At 61.8% G+C, this 17,884-nt stretch overlaps 1 protein-coding gene across 1 annotated transcript; it reads left to right on the forward strand.

The window, feature by feature from the left end:
• Positions 1-3,003: 3,003 nt before the first annotated feature.
• Positions 3,004-17,650, forward strand: AGPAT2 (1-acylglycerol-3-phosphate O-acyltransferase 2). The gene is made up of 6 exons (XM_005580403.4): positions 3,004-3,243; positions 13,433-13,566; positions 13,849-14,024; positions 14,257-14,352; positions 15,937-16,009; positions 16,868-17,650. The coding sequence occupies exons 1-6, from the start codon at positions 3,062-3,064 to the stop codon at positions 17,041-17,043; spliced, it is 837 nt and encodes a 278-aa protein (XP_005580460.3). The 5' UTR covers positions 3,004-3,061; the 3' UTR covers positions 17,044-17,650.
• The last annotated feature ends 234 nt before the right edge of the window (positions 17,651-17,884 follow it).

Consider the following 17,884-nt stretch of genomic DNA (forward strand, 5'->3'; position numbering starts at 1 on the left):
TAGAAACAAAGAATGTGTTAGCTTCCCAGATGTGGCATTATATTAAAATACAAAATATTTCCTCATCACTCCCTGAGTCCCCAGCCCGCCTCCTCTCGGATCTTGTCAGAGGAAAAGTGGACATTTCTCTCAACCCTTCTGCAAGGTGCAGAGAAGAGGGAGGAGGTGAAATTGGGTCACATCCTCTTCAGGAGAGCAGTGGGCAAAACCGCACTTGTCTGGAGAGGCAACAGGGTCACCGTGTGCTGCCCTGGCGCTGCTCCCGCCAGCCCTGGCAGGAGCCTTCGCTCTGTTCCTCTTTCCACCAGTCGGTCCCGGCTGTCTGGTGTTCACCCTTGAGAGCCTCAGTTTTCCCTCTGTAAAATGGGGATGCATTTGCTGCTATGGAAAGTGTGTGCTGCGTACCTGCTATGTGCCAGGCATTGGCCTGAGTGCTGGTCATACACGGTGCACAAAACACACGAGGCCCCACGGGCTGCATGCCAGGCGGAGGAGAGGAGGGAGAGGCGTCCAACACACACACAGTCACCCGGGGGTGCGGGAAGATGGCGGCCACCCTGGAACGGTCAGTGGGCTGGGAGGTAAAGGACAAGAAGGGGGCTGGCACATAAAGCCCCTGGACAGGCCTGAGGGTTGTGAGGACTGGATTCCACAGCCAGGGTACAACCTGCTCGGGACCTGGGAGGCTCGGGACAGAGCCTCCAGCTGAAGGTGCTGTGAAGCTCCACCCCTCCAGGAAATCCACTTGGGACCTCAGCCCCCACCCCCACATCCCCCAGCTTCCAGCAGTGGCACTCCTGGCTGCAGGGTGCACCCACCACATCTGCCCTGGGAGGTGAAAGCCCCGCAGCCCTCGGCAGCCACCTCTCAACCTCCCAGGCACAGCAGCGGAGCTCTCAGACCTCCGGACTGCCGGACTGCAGTTCCCCATTCATTTGAAGAGCAGTTTCTGTATTTGTCATTGTCTCAGCACAGTTTTGGGGGGTGGTTACAATATTCAGGGAAATGTTTTTTTTTTTTTTTTTTTTTTTTTGAGACGGAGTCTAGCTCTGTTGCCCAGGCTGGAGTGCAGTGGCCGGATCTCAGCTCACTGTAAGCCCCGCCTCCCGGGTTCACGCCATTCTCCTGCCTCAGCCTCCCGAGTAGCTGGGAGTACAGGCGCCCGCCACCTCCCCCGGCTAATTTTTTTTTTGTATTTTAGTAGAGACGGGGTTTCACCGTGTTAGCCAGGATGGTCTCCATCTCCTGACCTCGTGATCCGCCCGTCTCGGCCTCCCAAAGTGCTGGGATTACAGGCTTGAGCCACCGCGCCCGGCCAATATTCAGGGAAATGTTTTAATAGCTCAACTCTGCAGGGAAATGTTTTAATAGCTCAACTCTGCATCTGAAAAAAGAGCGGCTGTAGTCCCCTACTGACCCCTTAGAGCACAGGGCGGCCAGCACTCCAGCAACTGCAGCAAACTCGAGTCCGTATGAGGAGGGACCCCAGGAAACTGCTTTTCTTTTATTTATTTATTTATTTATTTATTTATTTATTTTTGAGGCAGAGTCTCACTCTGTCGCCCAGGCTGGAGTGCAGTGGCCGGATCTCAGCCTCCCGGTTTACGCCATTCTCCTGCCTCAGCCTCCCGAATAGCTGGGACTACAGGCGCCCGCCACCTCGCCCGGCTAGTTTTTTGTATTTTTTTTTAGTAGAGACGGGGTTTCACCGTGTTGGCCAGGATGGTCTCGATCTCCTGACCTCGTGATCTGCCCTTCTCAGCCTCCCAAAGTGCTGGGATTACAGGCTTGAGCCACCGCGCCCGGCCTTTTAAATTTATTTTAATTTATTTATTTTTTGAGACCGGGTCTCACTCTGTCTCCCAGGCTGGAGTGCAGTGATGCAGTCTTGGTTCACTGCAAGCTCCGCCTCCCGGGTTCCCGCCATTTTCCTGGCTCAGCCTCCAGAGTAGCTGGGACTACAGGCACCCGCCACCACGCCCGGCTAATTTTTTGTAGCTTTAGTAGTGACGGGGTTTCACTGTGTTAGCCAGGATAGTCTCGATCTCCTGACCTCATGATCCGCCCTCCTCGGCCTCCCAAAGTGCTGGAATTACAGGCGTGAGCCACCGCGCCCGGCCAGGAAACTGCTTTTCAAGCTCCATCTGCTCCCTGAGGTGGGACGCTGGGTCGGGGCTGGGCCAGGTGACTGCCGCCCTTGTCCCAGCCGCACCTTGCCCCGCCACGCTGGCCGTGCTGCCAAGCGGATGTGAACGCTGCCACCTGACACCCACCTTGCCTGCCCCGGGAGCGTCCCTGGTGACAAGGCTACTTCTGGTACCCAGTGTGGGGCATCCCAGCCCCACGCAGAAACACTCCCCAGTTTGCCTGCCCGCCACCAAGAGTCTCCCCACAGGGGCCCGAGGGCACCCTAAGAGCCAGGCCTTCGGCCAGGTGGCCACTGGTCACTCGGGGGCGGTTCGAGCGGCCTTTTGCGTGGCCACCGGCCTGGCACGGGCGGTCGCGTCCCCGCTGCCTTTACGCCCTTGGGGAGCTGTGGTTCTGGGCGCAGGAGCCTGTGGCTGCCCTGGCAGCGGGGCGAGGGGGCACCGGGCGGGGTAGGAGGCCCAGACCGTGGGGGTCAGCGCCACAGACCGAGCGTCAGGGAAGCCAGGATGGGGGAGTCCCGTGGGACCGGGAGGGTGGGAGCAGAGCGCCAGAGCCTCGGTGACCTGGCAGTGGGCTGCGGGGAGAGACCGTGGAGGGACGGGCCGGGTGACCCAGGGCGGGAACGGGGGGGCCGTGTCGGGGCGGGGTTGGGGACAATGTCGGGCGGGGCTGGGGGGCCGTGTCTGGGCGGGGCCTGGTGAGGGGGCCGTGTCGGGGCGTGGTTGGGGACAGTGTCAGGGCGGGGCGCCTCACCTAGCCCTTCCCTGCCGCGCGCTCCTCGCCCCACCCCGCGCCCCGCCCCGCCGCGCCGCCCTCGCAATAAGGGGCCTGAGCGCGCCGGGGAGGAGCGGGAGCGGGAGCGGGAGCGGGAGTGAGCAGGGCCGCGCCGTCGGGCGCCGGGCCGGGCCGGGCCATGGAGCTGTGGCCGTGTCTGGCCGCGGCGCTGCTGTTGCTGTTGCTGCTGGTGCAGCTGAGTCGCGCGGCCGAGTTCTACGCCAAGGTCGCCCTGTACTGCGCGCTGTGCTTCGCGATGTCCGCCGTGGCCTCGCTCGTCTGCCTGCTGCGCCACGGCGGCCGGACGGTGGAGAACATGAGGCAAGGCCGGGGGCCGCCGGGAGGGGCTGGGGAACCGCCGCGCCGCTTCCGCTTCCCTAACTTTCTTCTGGGTTTCCCTCCTTCCTGCCCCGCCCGGCCCGCCCCGCTCCGCTCCGGGGCTCCGGGGAGAGCGCGCCTGGGCCGGCGGCGGGCACGGGAGGGGGTCCCGGAGGGAGGGCTCCCGGAGCCGGCGTCACAGTGCCCAGCACCCCACCCGCCGCCCTGGCCCCGGGCGTCTACACCGGTTTCGGCCTCCGCCGCGTCCCTGTAGCCCGGCGTGGGGTTCTGGGGGCGGAGCGACTTTCGGAGAGCAAGGGGGCCGGGCCGCGCTGGGAGAGGCTCAGCCCTGCTTCCTGAGCGGGGAAACCGAGGCCGGGGCTGCGGGGACTTGCCCCAGGGCCATTCACTGGGGCGCACGGCGGCGTGGGGCGCCCCTCATCCTCCCTCCGACGCCCTCCTGCCCGTCGGCCTGGTGATGGGCGCACCTGTGAGGCGGGTTCCCCTCTCTCCCCTTCTTCTTCGCAGGGAGGTGGGGGACCCGGAGGGGACCTGCTTCCGTGCTGGGGAGCGCGACGCTGGCCTCCAGGTCTGGGGGTCCAGCTTCCACGCGAAGCGAAGGAAGAGTTAGGACTAGGGTTTGGCGGGGCTGAAATGTTCCCCTGGACACCTTCCAGAAGGTGGGAGCTTGGTTTTGCCAGGCTGGGGTTGGGGGCCAGAGTTCAGACTGGACTGCTAAGGACGGCGGGGGCTGGCTGCTCCTGGGCGGGGTGGCTGCCGGAGAAGGCTTTTGCCTGCCCCCTCTCCCTGTTAGCCATCCCCAGGCTGTTGCTACATTTCTCTCTGCCCTGTTTGGACTGCCCAGCCAGTGGCTTTTGCAATGGCCTGAGGTGGGGGCATTGCGGCCCCAGAGGCCCTCTTCCCCGTGGCTCCAGGGGCAGTGGGTGAGGGTTTGCCAGCTCCCCACACTCGCTGTCCTTGCCAGTCCTGGGAGGGCGCTGAGGCTTCTGGAACAGGCCTACATTCATGGACCGCCCCCACCCCCACCATGGCTTCCCACGGAGCCCCAGAAGCTCCAGGAATATGAAGAAAGACCCTGGGGCTGATGGTGAGCATGGAGAGTCCGAGAAGGGCCTGGTAGCTGCTCAGCCGGACATGTGTGTGACCGGTGCTGATGTGGGCCGGGTGGCCCAGGCCAGGGTCCCGGGGAGCGCACCCTCCAGGACTGGCCCAGGTGGTGACTGGCGCCGACTTCCCCAGTGGAGCGCCCTTCAGGGAGGAAGGCAGTTTCCAGCAACAGGGAGTTCCGGGGGGCTGGGCTCTGGGCACCTGTGCTGGAATATCTGAAGGCCTCACCTGTGGTTCTGGCCCTGGGATCCCCTGTGGGCAGGGGTCTCTGTGAAGGGGGCTCAGCCCCTGGGGTGATTCTGAGTAGGAGTGAGGGTGCAGCTTTCCCAGCTGAGGAGGGGCCAGTCTATGGGTTCCTTGGGGGGGTGCCCCCCACCCCGAGGAAATGGCATGTGTGGTTCTGACGCCAGCAGGGCATCCTGGGCCGGGTGTGTCCTGGGGTGCGGACAGACAGGGGACAGAGTCCTGTTCTTTTAGCAGAAGTGACGGTGCCCCTGACTTAGGAGACCCTGGAGCAGACCCCACTAACTGAGCTAGGCCCCAGGCCATGGGTCTCTTCATCGGCAGCCTCCTCGTGTGAGAGCCTGGCTTGCTCCGCAGGGGCCTCTGCCTGAACTTCATGGATGTTTCCCAGGGGCCAAGTCGCAGTTCACCTGCTGCCCTTTCTATGGACCTGGCTGGCTGCGCTGGCTGGCACTGGCCCTGCTGCCCCACTCACCCACTCGGCCCTGTCCCCATCTCAGCCTGGAGATTCTGACTAACCCGGGTGTCCTCGGGACCTGGGGCCTCTGATGGTGCTTGGATGGGACCCTCCTGCCACCCTTACCTCTCCAGGGCAGCACCCAGGCTCAGGCCTGCGGACTAGTGGCTTCTGGGACACTAGCTGCTAACAGCAGGTGCTTTGTTCCGGCTTTGGTCCCTGAAGAGAAGGGAGGGCCGGAGGGCGGGGCAGTCTGGAGTAGAGGCCTGGGGCTCCATGGCTGCCTTCCCTACACCTCTGCACGGGCTCCCAAGACTCCCAGCAATGGCTAAGAGTGGGGCTGTTGTGAACATGCATTCACTCCGTGGGGGCCGTTGGGAGGGGCGAGAAAGGCAGATGAACAGGAGGCGCTTTGTCACGCCAGGGAAGGGACCCGGGGGGCTGGAAGGGAGGGAGGGGATACTTGGCCTCTGTTGCTGCTGTGCGCCACGGGTGTCTCCAGCCTCAGGAACACGGATTCGCATGTGCTCCGTGTTACAAATAAGGACACTGAGGCTGAGATAAGCAACTTGAAACTGGGGCAGGGTGCCCAAGCCAGGACAGGGTGGAACTGGGGTTCGAACCCACTGACAGTGACTCCAGAGTACCTGCTTTTCCCTTTCCCCCCGTTCCCAGCCCAACGCTTGGCGCCGTCGGGGCAGCCCTGTGGCAGGCCTGAGCTCTGCGAGGGGTGCTCCGTCTTGCCCCTGCGCAATGGCTGCCCTGGCTGAGGCCCAGCCCCTCCCCACGTGGTTCTAGGCGGCACCCAAGAGCCCCCCGCTGTCCACACTGTAGTTCTGAGCATGTGAGGGTCGGTGATGGGACTAGAACCGCTGAGGCAGCCTTTGCTCCCACCGGGCTTGGGGCTGAGACCATGGACCCCTCCCAGGCAGGGGGTGCCCCCGAGCCCTTCCCTGTGTGCACAGTTAGGGTGGAGCTGCAGGGCAGGTTTCCTCACCGGGGGCCGATGCCCTGGTACATCCATTCAACAGAGGAAAGCAAAGCCCAGAGCCCCTCTGTGTCCTACAGCTGGGTCCAGCTACAGGATCAGAAAACTCTAAAGACGGCAGCTTAACCCACAGAGAAATTTACTTTTTCATGCAGAAAAGCAGACCAGATGGGCAGCCTAGGGAAACAGCAGTTAGTTTCCGGCTCCTTTGACCTATGTTCCTACCATTTTCAGCGTCCTAGAGAGAAAAGGGGTGACCTTCCTCTTAAGGATGCTCCCCGAATTGAACCCCATGCTCTGCTGGTATCCGGAGGCCAGGACCTAGTGGTCGTGACAGCTCCTGGCTGCAGGGCGGCTCCTGTCCCGTGGAGCAGGTGCCCACGCCACACGCCCAGTGTGGGAAGAACGCACAGGGGACTTGGGATGTCGGGCAAGGTTTGATCCAGATTTGCCGGCCAGTGCACAGTCCTGGGTCCCCTGACAGATGTCCGGTGGGGACAGTGCCATCGGGGAGCCCTGTGTCACCGCAGCACTGGGGTCTTAGTCCCAAGGGAGACTGTGACCTTGGTTCTCCAGAGCTCTCCAGGTGTCTCTCTGCAGGCCCAGAAATTGGCGCTGTCCTGATTGAGGGATGGGAGGGCTTCTCTGGCCCCACCTCCTTCCAGCCCGCCGTACCTGCACTCCCACACATCCCCTTTGAGGAGTCATTGGGGACCCCCCACGTCCAGGTGTTTGTGTGGGCTGGACCCCCCACCCCTATGGACCCGTCCTGCCTTGTGCTGCAGCTCGGATGACACTTGTCAGAAAACACCAGATTCCTCTCTGGGGCCCCGTCCCCGGAACATCCTTGATGGCTCTGTGTGGTCCCATCGAGCCCCAGGGGTTGAGGGGAGGCTGCCCTGAATGAGCTCACATAGCTGAGGATGGGCAAGTCCTGGCTCAGAGGGCTGCTGGGTCTCCTGGGAGTGTCCCAGCCCAGGACCAGGGCAAGGGTCAGTGAGTGGCCTTCCACGAGGACAGCCTGGCCAATGGCCTGGGCTCTGACCTAGACCCGCCTCCCAGCTGCCTGAACCCACTGCTGGTGGGACCGGGGACTTAGGCACATTGAGGGGCCTTTCGCTTTGATTTACTTTGGATTTTTGTGTTTTTTTTGAGACAAGGTCTCGCTCTGTTGCCCAGGTTGGTCTCAAACCCCTGGGCTCAAGTGATCCACCTGCCTCAGCCTCCCAAAGTGCTGGGGTCATAGGCGTGAGCCACCACACCCAGGCCCGCCCATTTTGGATTCTTTCCCTCCTGTGTCATCCTCGTCACAGCAACTGTTGGTGGAGGTCCTGTCCTGGCCCGAGGGTGCGCCGGGTGTCGGGCCTTATAGAGTGGAAGCCCGTACACCCTTCCAAATGAGCCTGGGGGGGGTCAAGTGCATTGCCCGAGGCCATAGCTGGGAAGAAGGGAAATGGGATCCAAATCCCCGTCTGGCCCAGAGCCTGGGTGTGGGAGCAGCCCAGGTGTCTGGGGGCTGAGCTCAGGTGGTCTGAGGAGGCTGGATTCCTACAGACCCCAGAGGGGTCTCTTATGGTGCTTCGCTCAAGGCCGGTGGGCTACAGTCCGAGGGCTCCTGGGCTTTCCTTCAGCAGGAGCCCGCTGCTCCAATGCCACCCGAAGGGCCCAGTCTGGGCTCAGCCTTGCTTGGTTTTGGGCACTGGGCTGCTTCCTGGGCCTCCTGCCTTGCTGGGCAAAGCTGGCACCAGTCACCTGCCTGGCAGCGGCCAGCAGGGTTCCCCAAGCTGCAGGCTTCCGGCGACCTTGGCTTTGCCCCTGCTGGGGTACCCTGGGGAGGCAGGGAGTCCAGGACCTGGAGTTGGGGTCCGTGTGACTGTGTCCTGGAGCAGCACAGCGACACGTGCCCCAGGCTTTGGGGAAAGGACAGGGCAGCCTCTCGTCCCCCTGTGGTGGGTGGCAGGAGAGTCTGGGTGAGGCAGGGTGTTTGGCCCAGGACGGGACCTGGGCTGGGCAAGCTGGTCGGGGAAGCCTGGGGACAGTGGCCGCTCTGGCCACTCTGAGCTTCCTGCTGGGGGAGGCCGGAGTAGGCTCCCAGCCTGCTGAGGGGTTGAGGGGGCTGCGGAGCCTGGGGGAGGGAGGGAGCCTCAGGATCAGCTCCTAGAGTCCTAATGGGGGCCCTCGCCGCCCCAGCACGACTCGGCCAGCTCAGAAGCAGGGTTCCGAGGGGGCGCTCAGGCCTGTTCTGGCTTCCCTGCTGTGTGGCCTCGGGGAAGTCACTCAACTTTGCTGAACCTTGAACCTCACCTTCCTCATCTGAAGAGCGGGGTTATGATCGTACCTACCCTGGGGGGTTACCCTCAGAATGAAAGGGTGACTCACGTAGAACCCTTGTCTCGGGGCTTTGCACACAGGAGGTACAGGGGGTCTCTGTGCTTAGAAGGCGATTTTTCTCTGCCTGGGTTCCCCCGGGGTGTCCTTGGCTGCAGGAGCTTCTGCAGGGCTTACAAGGTTCAGGCCCTTCCTCTCTGAGGAAACACTTTTTTTTTTTTTTGAGATGAAGTCTTGCTCTGTCACCCAGGCTGGAGTACAATGGCACCATCTCGACTCACTACAACCTCCACCTCCCTGGTTCAGGTGATTCTCCCGCCTCAGCCTCCTGAGTAGCTGGGATTACAGGCACCTGCCACCACGCCTGGCTAATTTTTGTTTTTTTAATAGAGACGGAATCTCACCATGTTGGCCAGACTGGTCTCGAACTCCTGACCTCAGGTGATCCGCCTGCCTCGGCCTCCCACAGTCCTGGGATTACAGGCGTGAGCCACCTCGCCCAGCCAGGAACCGCTTTTAAAGTGAGAGTCTATACTTTCCCACCAGCTTTCAGAGAGCTCTGAACTATGTATGGGACACTAGGGGAGGAAGTGCAGTGGCTCCACGTGGCTGGTGCAGGTGGCCCTTTGTCCCCTTGAGGACAACTTGGACTTTCTTCTGCCTCCAGGGTATACTTTTCTCCCCCAGCCACACCATGGGCTGCAGAGTTCTGGAGAGCCACAGCCTCCTCCTGGCCTGGGGCAGCCTCCGTCCGTCCATCTTTCTGGCCTGAGGACCAGGGGCCGGTGGTGGGCAGCAGGACAGAGTGTCTGCTCAGCGCTGCCTGCTGGGCGGGGATTTGTAACCTGTGTCTTTCACAGTTGAGAGAAGTATCAGTGCACGATCCATCCCCTAAGCAGCTTAGATATTTTTTTTTTTTTTTTTTTTTTTGAGACGGAGTCTCGCTCTGTCACCCAGGCTGGAGTGCAGTGGCCGGATCTCAGCTCACTGCAAGCTCCGCCTCCCGGGTTCACGCCATTCTCCGGCCTCAGCCTCCCAAGTAGCTGGGACTACAGGCGCCCGCCACCTCGCCCGGCTAGTTTTTTTTGTATTTCTTAATAGAGACGGGGTTTCACCGTGTTAGCCAGGATGGTCTCGATCTCCTGACCTCGTGATCCGCCCGTCTCGGCCTCCCAAAGTGCTGGGATTACAGGCTTGAGCCACCGCGCCCGGCCGCAGCTTAGATATTTAAAATAATAATAATAATAAGTTTTAGAGCTAGAGAGTGGTGCTGACCGCACAGCAGGGGATGCGCTGAGTGCCATGGAACCATGCGCTGAGAAACGGGTAAAATGATAATGTTTAAGTGGTGCATGTTATACCACAATCAAAACAGGAGGGCCGGGTGCCTGGCTCACTCCTGTCATCCCAGCATTTTGGGAGGCCAAGGCGGGCGGATCATGAGGTCAGGAGTTTAAGACCAGCCTGGCCAACATGGTGAAACCCCATCTCTGCCAAAAATACAAAAATTAGCCCCGCGTGGTGGTGGACACCTGTAGTCCCAGCTACTTGCTAGGCTGAGGCAGGAGAATTGCTTGAACCCGGGAGGTGGAAATGGCAGTGAGATGAGATCACACCACTGCACTCCAGCCTAGGTGACAGGAAGACTCTGTCTCAAAAAAAATAAATGGACATCTCATTTTTTAATAATTTTAGATTTACAGAGAAGTTGCAGAGATATTACAGGGGGACTCCATATGGCCCTCACCAGTCCTCTCTTGTTAATATCTTCCATCACCAAGATGCAGTTGTCAACACTAAGAAACCAGCTGACCTGCTGTGGTGGCTCATGCTGGTAATCCCAGCACTTTGGGAGGCCGAGGCGGGAGAATCACCTGAGGTCAGAAGTTTGAGACCAGCCTGGCCAACATGGTGAAATCCCGTCTCTATTAAACATACAAAAACTAGCCAGGCATGGAGGCGTGTGCTTGTAATCCCAGCTACTTGGAGGCTGAGGCAGGAGAATTGCTTGAATCCAGGAGGCGGAGGTTGCAGTGAACCGAGATGGTGCCACTGCACTCCAGCCTGGGTGACAGAACGAGACTCTGTCTCAAAAAAAAAAAAAAAAAGAAAAAAAAAGAAAAAAAAAAAAAGGCTGGGTGTGGTGGCTCATGCTTGTAATCTCAGCACTTTGGGAGGCCGAGGCGAGCAGATCACTTGAGGTCAGGAGTTCAAGACCAGCCTGGCCAACATGGTGAGACCCCCCCCATCTCTACTAAAAATACAAAAAATTAGCCAGGCGTGGTGGCGCATGCCTGTGATCCCAGCTACTCGGGAGGCTGAGGCATGAGAATTGCTTGAGCCTGGGAGGTGGAGGTTGCAGTGAGCTGAGATCACACCACTGCCCTTCAATCTGGGTGACAGAGTGAGACCCTGTCTCAAAAATAAAAAAAGTAGATAAAAGATGGAACTGGCCAATGTCACTACCAGAGGGAACCACTGTCCCTTTCAGATGTGACCCGAGACTTCTGCAGGCAGCTAGCTTTGGAATTGCAGGTGCGTCTTGGCTGCTGCTAGAAATCTTTCACAGGATGTGAGTGTGGACCTGCCCTGTTCTTTCCCTCTGTCGCAGCTGGCTGTGAAACGGACCCTAATTTACTTTCCCTCTCCCTACCGGCGGACATTTAAGCATTTTCAGGTTTTCCTAATTCACCGCACACTTGAGCACCCCAGGCTTCTCCAGGCCTCGGGTGAATTCCTGGAAGATTCTGAGAGGAGAGGGGCCAGGTTTCCTCAGGGCTCTGGCCGGGCCTGCCAACCTGCCCTCTGGAAGCATCTGTGTCTGTGCGACTCCCCACTCCTGCCAGGTGCTGGGCCCGTTCCCAACGCCCTGGCTGGCACCTCCTGTTATCAGGCGTTTTAATCTGTGCCGGGGGGAAGGATGAGGACGGTCTCTTGTTTCCGTTTGCATTTCTTTGATTGGTGACGCCACCGTCTTGCTAGCAGCAGACAGTTCCGTGTGTTCTGTTGGTGAACTGCCAGCTATTGCCTCCTTGACTTCTTGGAGCATCACAGGGGTCCGGGGAGCTGGATCGTGCAGATGAGTGTGGAGGCAAAACAGCCCTGCAGTTCCCCTGAGCGTGCGGGTGCTGCCAGCCCGGGCACGCCTTCTGGGTGGGAGGGGGCGGTGGCCGGCATGGCCTGGAGAGACGTCTCCGGAGCTGGCTGAGGAGGGCAGATCTGAGGAGGCCCCAGGCTTCCAAGTCCAGGGACGGACGGCTGGACTCATCATCAGAATTAACCATTAGGCCCCCCTTGACTCAGTTTCCCCATCTGCAACCGGGGTCATGAGCGTTGCCCCATCCGCCGGAGGTGGTGCTGCCACAGGCCTGGGCTCACACATGGAAGGGCAGAGCGCCAGGAGCAGGGAGGGGACGGGGGGGGTTGGTGTCGTATGGGAACAGACGTCAGCCAGGGAAGGTGGACAGTTCTGGAGACGAGGGAGGAGATGGCTACAGGACACCGAATGTGCCCAGCGCCTGTGAACCGTGCGCCCAGAAAAGGCCAAGGAGATGCATTTTATGTTACGTGTATTTTACCACGATTGTTTTTTTTTTTTAAAGGCCGGGCGAGTTGGCTCGGGCCTATAATCCCAGCACTTTGGGAGGCCGAGATGGGCAGATTGCTTGAGCCTAGGAGTCTGAGACCAGCCTGGCCAACACGGTGAAACCCCATCTCTACCAAAAATACAAACACTAGCCAGGTGTGGTGGCGCACGTCTGTGGTCCCAGGCTAGTCAGCGGCCTGAGGTGGGTGGAGGCTGGAGTGAGCCGAGATTGTGACACTGCCCTCCAGCCTGGGTGATAGAGCAAGACCCTATTAAAACAACAAAAATCCCCACCAGTGTGGCTTTGAGAGGAGGCCTCGGCTTTGAAACCCTGCTCTGTGGCCTGGAGCAGTTACTCAGACTCATCTGCACAAAGCGGGGGGCCCTCAGGACTGTTGGGGGATCAAATGGCGGGGGACACTACTCTGCATGGAGAGGGGAGCAGCACTGGGAGCCCCCCAGTCAGCGCTGGCACAGCCTTGCCCCTGGTCATCTACCTCTGCTGGAGCTTTGGGGTGAGCTCCGTCCTCCTGGTTCCATCCCTGCCAGTTGCCCTGTGATGCGCAGGTACCATATCTGGGGTATGCCCAGAGCTTCCTGGCAGTGCAGCAGGGCACAGGCTTGGGGCGCTTGGAGCTGTTCAGAGACTTCAGGTGTCCCTTGGACATCCCTGGTCCCAACCACGATGGGCTGCTTGGACGAGGCCACCTCACGTTCACAGGTGCTCCAAGGGCAGCCGCCAGTGGGCTGGGCCCCTGCCAGAGTGGGGGCTGCTGGGGCCGGTGCTCAGGTGGCCAGGACCCTGGCTCTGTTCCTGCTCCTGGTGTGAACTCAGACAAGCCCCGAGCCCCCCGCCGCCTATTCATGGGGAAAGGTAACCCGGCCTGATTCTGTAGGGTAGGGGTGAGAGAAGGACTCGGTCTTGGCTGTTTTCTGGAAGAGCCTTTCGGAGGTCCTTTCAGAGGTGTCCACTGGCACTGACACTTTATTCCTGATGTGGCCCTGCCTTGAGGGGCCAGTGACCTTCCCCAGGGTGTGTGGGGCCCCATCTCCTCTGCAGGGGTGCAGAGGCTGCTCTCCCTGACGTGGGTCCTTCATGGTGGACGTGAGAGCCAGTGCCGCTTCCTTTCCGGCTGGGTCCCCTGTGGGGTGTTTGAGGACTGGGCAGGCCCCTGGACGTGGATTTGGAAGTGGGCGCCTGCCCATGCTCCTAGCATCCGAGTTCCAGAGGCTCTGGGTTTTCCCCTGTTGCTGGGGAGATGGAGGCAGGGCAGCCATCCAGGTGGATGAGCCGGGCCCGGGACTCTGTCCCTTCGGCTCCCTCCCGTGTGTCTCCCGGTCTCCTGCCCTGCGCCAGGAGGGCCCCTCCCCGGCCTCCTCCGCACCCCACCCCCAGGCCTCCGCGCCCCAGCCTCGGCTGCGGGATCTGCGGGGCCCGTGTTCACGGTGGCCTCCCCTGCAGCATCATCAGCTGGTTCGTGCGAAGCTTCAAGTACTTCTATGGGCTCCGCTTCAAGGTGCGGGACCAGCATAGGCTGCAGGAGGCCCGGCCCTGCGTCATCGTCTCCAACCACCAGAGCATCCTGGACATGATGGGTAGGCCGGGCATCCGGGGCGGCTTCCGGGTTCTGAGTGGGGCCCGCTGAGCTGGGGCTGTGCGGGGCTGGGGCGGGGTCCCGAGGACGAAGACACAGAGGACAAGACACTGCCTGTGCCTGGGCGAGCCTGGCCTCAGTCCCTCCCTCAGGGCCAGACACAGAGGCTCGGAGGCCACACGACCCGCCCAGGTAGCCAGGGAGAAGGCAGGGCCCCAGGCAGGTCTGTGGGTGCTCAGCGACTGTCTCCCCCTCTCCCCGTCTCTCTCTCTCTGTCTCCCAGGCCTCATGGAGGTCCTTCCGGAGCGCTGCGTGCAGATCGCCAAGCGGGAGCTGCTCTTCCTGGGCCCCGTGGGCCTCATCATGTACCTCGGGGGCGTCTTCTTCATCAACCGGCAGCGCTCTAGCACTGCCATGACGGTGATGGCCGACCTGGGCGAGCGCATGGTCAGGGAGAACGTGAGTGTGCAGGGCCGGGGCTGGGTGGGGTCGGGGTGGGGCCCGGGCGGGGTCAGGCGGGGACCAGCCTGTGACTTGGTTTTGGCAGAAAAAACCCCACATCGTCCTTGCTCCTCAGATCGGGTCCCACGCCAGCTGCTTCACCGAGTGCGGCTTCTTCGGAGGGGAGGGAGCGCCGCCTTTCTGGGGTGGCCTGGGCGTGAGGTCAGCCCAGGCTCTTCTCTCCCTGCAGCTCAAAGTGTGGATCTACCCCGAGGGTACTCGTAACGACAACGGGGACCTGCTGCCTTTTAAGAAAGGTGCTTTCTACCTGGCGGTCCAGGCACAGGTAGGCCGAGCCCAGCCCTCCCGGGGGGGTGCAGGCTGCGGAGGCGGGGTCAGGCTGGCTTAAGGCAGGAGGTGACCACTCAGCCAAGCTGAGGACCCTTGGCAGGCAAGGGACTCCTCCCACTGAGTTGGGGACAGGGCCTCCTTGCCCCTTCCCACACTTGCCCCCTGACCGGCCAGGGAGGGCAGCCCCTTAGGCTTTCGCCCACACAGAGCCCCGAGTGACCAGCTGCCCTTGGTGAGCACCCAGGACGTGGCCTGTGAGGCTGGGCAGGTAGAGGGGTGGGAAGCCGGGCCGCTGGCCTCTGCCCGCCAGGCTCTCAGGAGGCTCATTCTGGGCCCGTGCCTGGCTGGGGTGGGCATCAGGGCATGGGCAGTGGGTCTGGACAAGCCAGGCTTTTGGTGTAGCGGCGGGTCGGGCCAGAGCTTGGGGTGGGTGGAGCTCATTGTGAGCGGCACCTGCAGACTCTGGACTTCCTGGTCCCCAGCCTCCAGGGGTGCAGCGTGTCCTAGGGTGTCTGGGAGAGGCCAGGGTATACCCAACCCCACAGCACCTGTCCTGCCCCTGCCGCTGTGCTGGGGAGAGCTGCGTCAGGAGAAGGAGCTTTTACCCTACCTGGGTGGGGTCTCACTCAGGGCCGGGGTCTCAGGTCCTTCCCTCACACTGGCCTGTAGTGGCCCCCGGTGCCTGACCCTGTGCAAGGTGGGTGGGAGGGGGCCCTCCTTCCGGAGGCTCCCAGCTAAGGCTGTGAGGCCTGGGGAGCCCCGGAGGCACTGGGCTGGGCGGGCATCCGTGGGCTCTGATCCCAGCCCTGCCCAGGTGCAGGACACACCTGCCCAGCCTGGGGCTGATGTCACTTCCCTTTGGGGGCGGAGTGACGGCTGGATCGGCTCTGGGAGAGGAGAGGGGAGATGGGAGGCTGTGATGGGGGAGGCTGGGGGTGGCGGCAGCCAGGAGACTGCTCCCAGTCCCCAGCCTACCTGCCGGCCCCCTCCCTCCCTGCTCCCAGTCCCCACCTACCTGCTGGCCCCCTCCCTCCCTGCCTCCAGTCCCCAGCCTACTTGCCGGCCCCCTGGAGGTTCCCTGGCTGCCTCAGGTTAATGATCACCCCCAAGTGCCCTTGGATTTGACCCCGGTGGCTTCCAGGAACACCAGCAGGCTCCACCCCTTCCCCGGCTAGAGCTGCCTCCCTCACTAGCTTCCTGGGATGGAGAGAGGACTGGGAGGGAGGCGTGGGCAGGGAAGAGCGCCATAACCTCCTCCTACATCGGACAGGGCCCTGCCCCACTGGCTAGCTACACATCCAGTACGGGGACAGGCGTGAACCAGACAAATAAGTGCTAGCTCAGGAGGGTTTCCTAGAGGAGGTAAGTAGAGATTTGCAGGATGAGCTTTGCAACTCTGGGCCAACCAGAGCAGGACAGGTATCCCAGGTCCCAAGGGCAGGACAGCCACAAGGACCCATGGCAGCAGCGAAGGCAGGGGCAGGTGGGCCACAGGACAGGGCTCCCCAACCATATGCAGCCCGGGGTGTGCCCGGCCTGTCCCCAGGGCTGCCTCAGCCGCGTGTCTCCCTGCCCACAGGTGCCCATCGTCCCCGTGGTGTACTCCTCCTTCTCCTCCTTCTACAACACCAAGAAGAAGTTATTCACCTCAGGTACCCCCACTTGTGTACACCCCGGGTGTAGGCCCTGCCTGACCCTATGGTCACGGAGCCCCGGGCCCCTCGTCGTTCCCATTTCTGGGTGGCACCCGTGGCGTGGCCACATGGTGACCATGTGGCGAATGAGTGACTCAGGCTGGAGTCCCGGCTCTGGGCTTCATGATCTCATGGCAGTCACCCTTCCCAGTGGCCCCGTGAGATGGGTGGTGCTGGGCCCATTTTTTAGATGAGGAAACTGAGGCTCCAAGAGGGTAGCCTGGATGCCCGGCTTTGCACGGATAGACCCCAGCTGTGCACACAGCTTGGGGGCCTTGAGGTGGCCTCCTCCAGGGCTGAAGGGTGGCCTCTGAGCCCGTGCGTCCAGGCTGATGCCTGCATGGGGTAGATGGAGCCCAGGCAACCCAAGGGCACAGGCGGCGAGGCTCACAGCCTCTGGCCCTCCCAGCCAGTTCCCAGAACATGGGTACCTGGTGCCCAGGTGGGACAGTGGGGTCAAAGTTGGAAAGCAGTGGGGGAACCCAGCTCCATCTCTCCCACAGCCCCCCGTATGGAGTGCAGAGGCCAGGCAGTGGGGCAGGGGCGATCGGGAAGGGGGGCTTTCTGGGGGCGGTAACGGGAGCATAGACTTGTCGAAACTGGCATGAAGGCCAGGCAGCTATCGGTGTTACTGCACCAACATTACTGCAATTAAAATAACCCACCACGGCTAGGGAGTCCAGGAGAAGAGCCTGGCCTCAGGGGCTTCCCAGGGAGTGGCTATGGGGGGCCGGGGAGAGGTGAGGCTGGGGCAGCAGGGCTGAGGTGGGCCCCAGCTCCCCACAGGCTGCTGAGGTCTGTTGCTCCCCATGGCAGGAACAGTCACAGTGCAGGTGTTGGAAGCCATCCCCACCAGCGGCCTCACCGAGGCGGATGTCCCTGCACTCGTGGACACCTGCCACCGGGCCATGAGGACCACCTTCCTCCACATCTCCAAGACCCCCCAGGAGAACGGGGCCACTGCGGGGCCTGGCGTGCAGCTGGCCCAGTAGCTGAGACCACGGCAGGGCAGGACCTGGGGAGGGCAGGTGGGAAGCCAATGGCTGGAGGATGGGCAGAGGGGACCCCCACCCAGGCTTCCAAATACCACTGTGTCCGGCTCCCCCGGCTCTCATTCAGCCCTGGAAGCAGGAGGTCCCTTCTGTCACTGGCCTCAGACATGGGCCCCTGGCGTCCGCTGCAGGGGGATCAGCTGGACCCTCCCCAGGCTCGAGGGCAGGGACTCACCCCCATGGCACCTCAGAGCTGGGATGATGAGGATGAGGCCTGAGGCTGTGGCCGGCAGGTGGGCTGAGCCACAAGGCCCCCGGATAGCCCAGGAGCAGACGGGAGGACCCCAAGGCCCGACGTTCACTGCCCGAGCCCTCTGCTCTGGCCACCTGGGACCCACTCGGATGCAGTTGGGCTCCAGGGTCCAGCCTACAAGCTGCATCAGGCTCTCGGAGAGAAGGCGCCTGGAGGGCCGGGAGTCCCAGACTCACGCACCCTGGGCCACAGGGAGCCGGGAAGTGGGACCTGCTGCTCCTGCCGGCGTGGAGGACTCTGGAGTCAGCATTGTACTCCGTTGCTGTTTTTTTATAAACACACTCTTGGAAGTGGCTGGACAGCTGTGGTCACTCACAGGGCAGGCAGGGTGACCAGGATGGTAGAGCCCATGCTGTGTCTTCCCAGCTGCTCTCCCTAAGAGCCTGGGGTGGAGGCACCGCCACCCACCCGTGTTCTCTTTCCAGGGGTGGGCCCACATCACCCTCTAATATTTCCATCGGTGGGTGGGGGGTGTCGCCTAATTGGGGCAGGTGTGCCAGGATCCTCAGGCTACTGGGAAGGAGGCCA

This window comes from Macaca fascicularis, chromosome 15 (assembly GCF_037993035.2).
Source record: "Macaca fascicularis isolate 582-1 chromosome 15, T2T-MFA8v1.1".
NCBI lineage: Eukaryota > Metazoa > Chordata > Mammalia > Primates > Cercopithecidae > Macaca > Macaca fascicularis.

Coding starts and splice junctions, on each gene's coding strand:
- AGPAT2 (XM_005580403.4), top strand. CDS start 3,062: ATGGAGCTGTGGCCGTGTCTGGCCGCGGCGCTGCTGTTGCTGTTGCTG. Junction 3,244..13,432: donor CGGACGGTGGAGAACATGAG/GCAAGGCCGGGG, acceptor CCTCCCCTGCAG/CATCATCAGCTGGTTCGTGC. Junction 14,353..15,936: donor ACCTGGCGGTCCAGGCACAG/GTAGGCCGAGCC, acceptor CCCTGCCCACAG/GTGCCCATCGTCCCCGTGGT.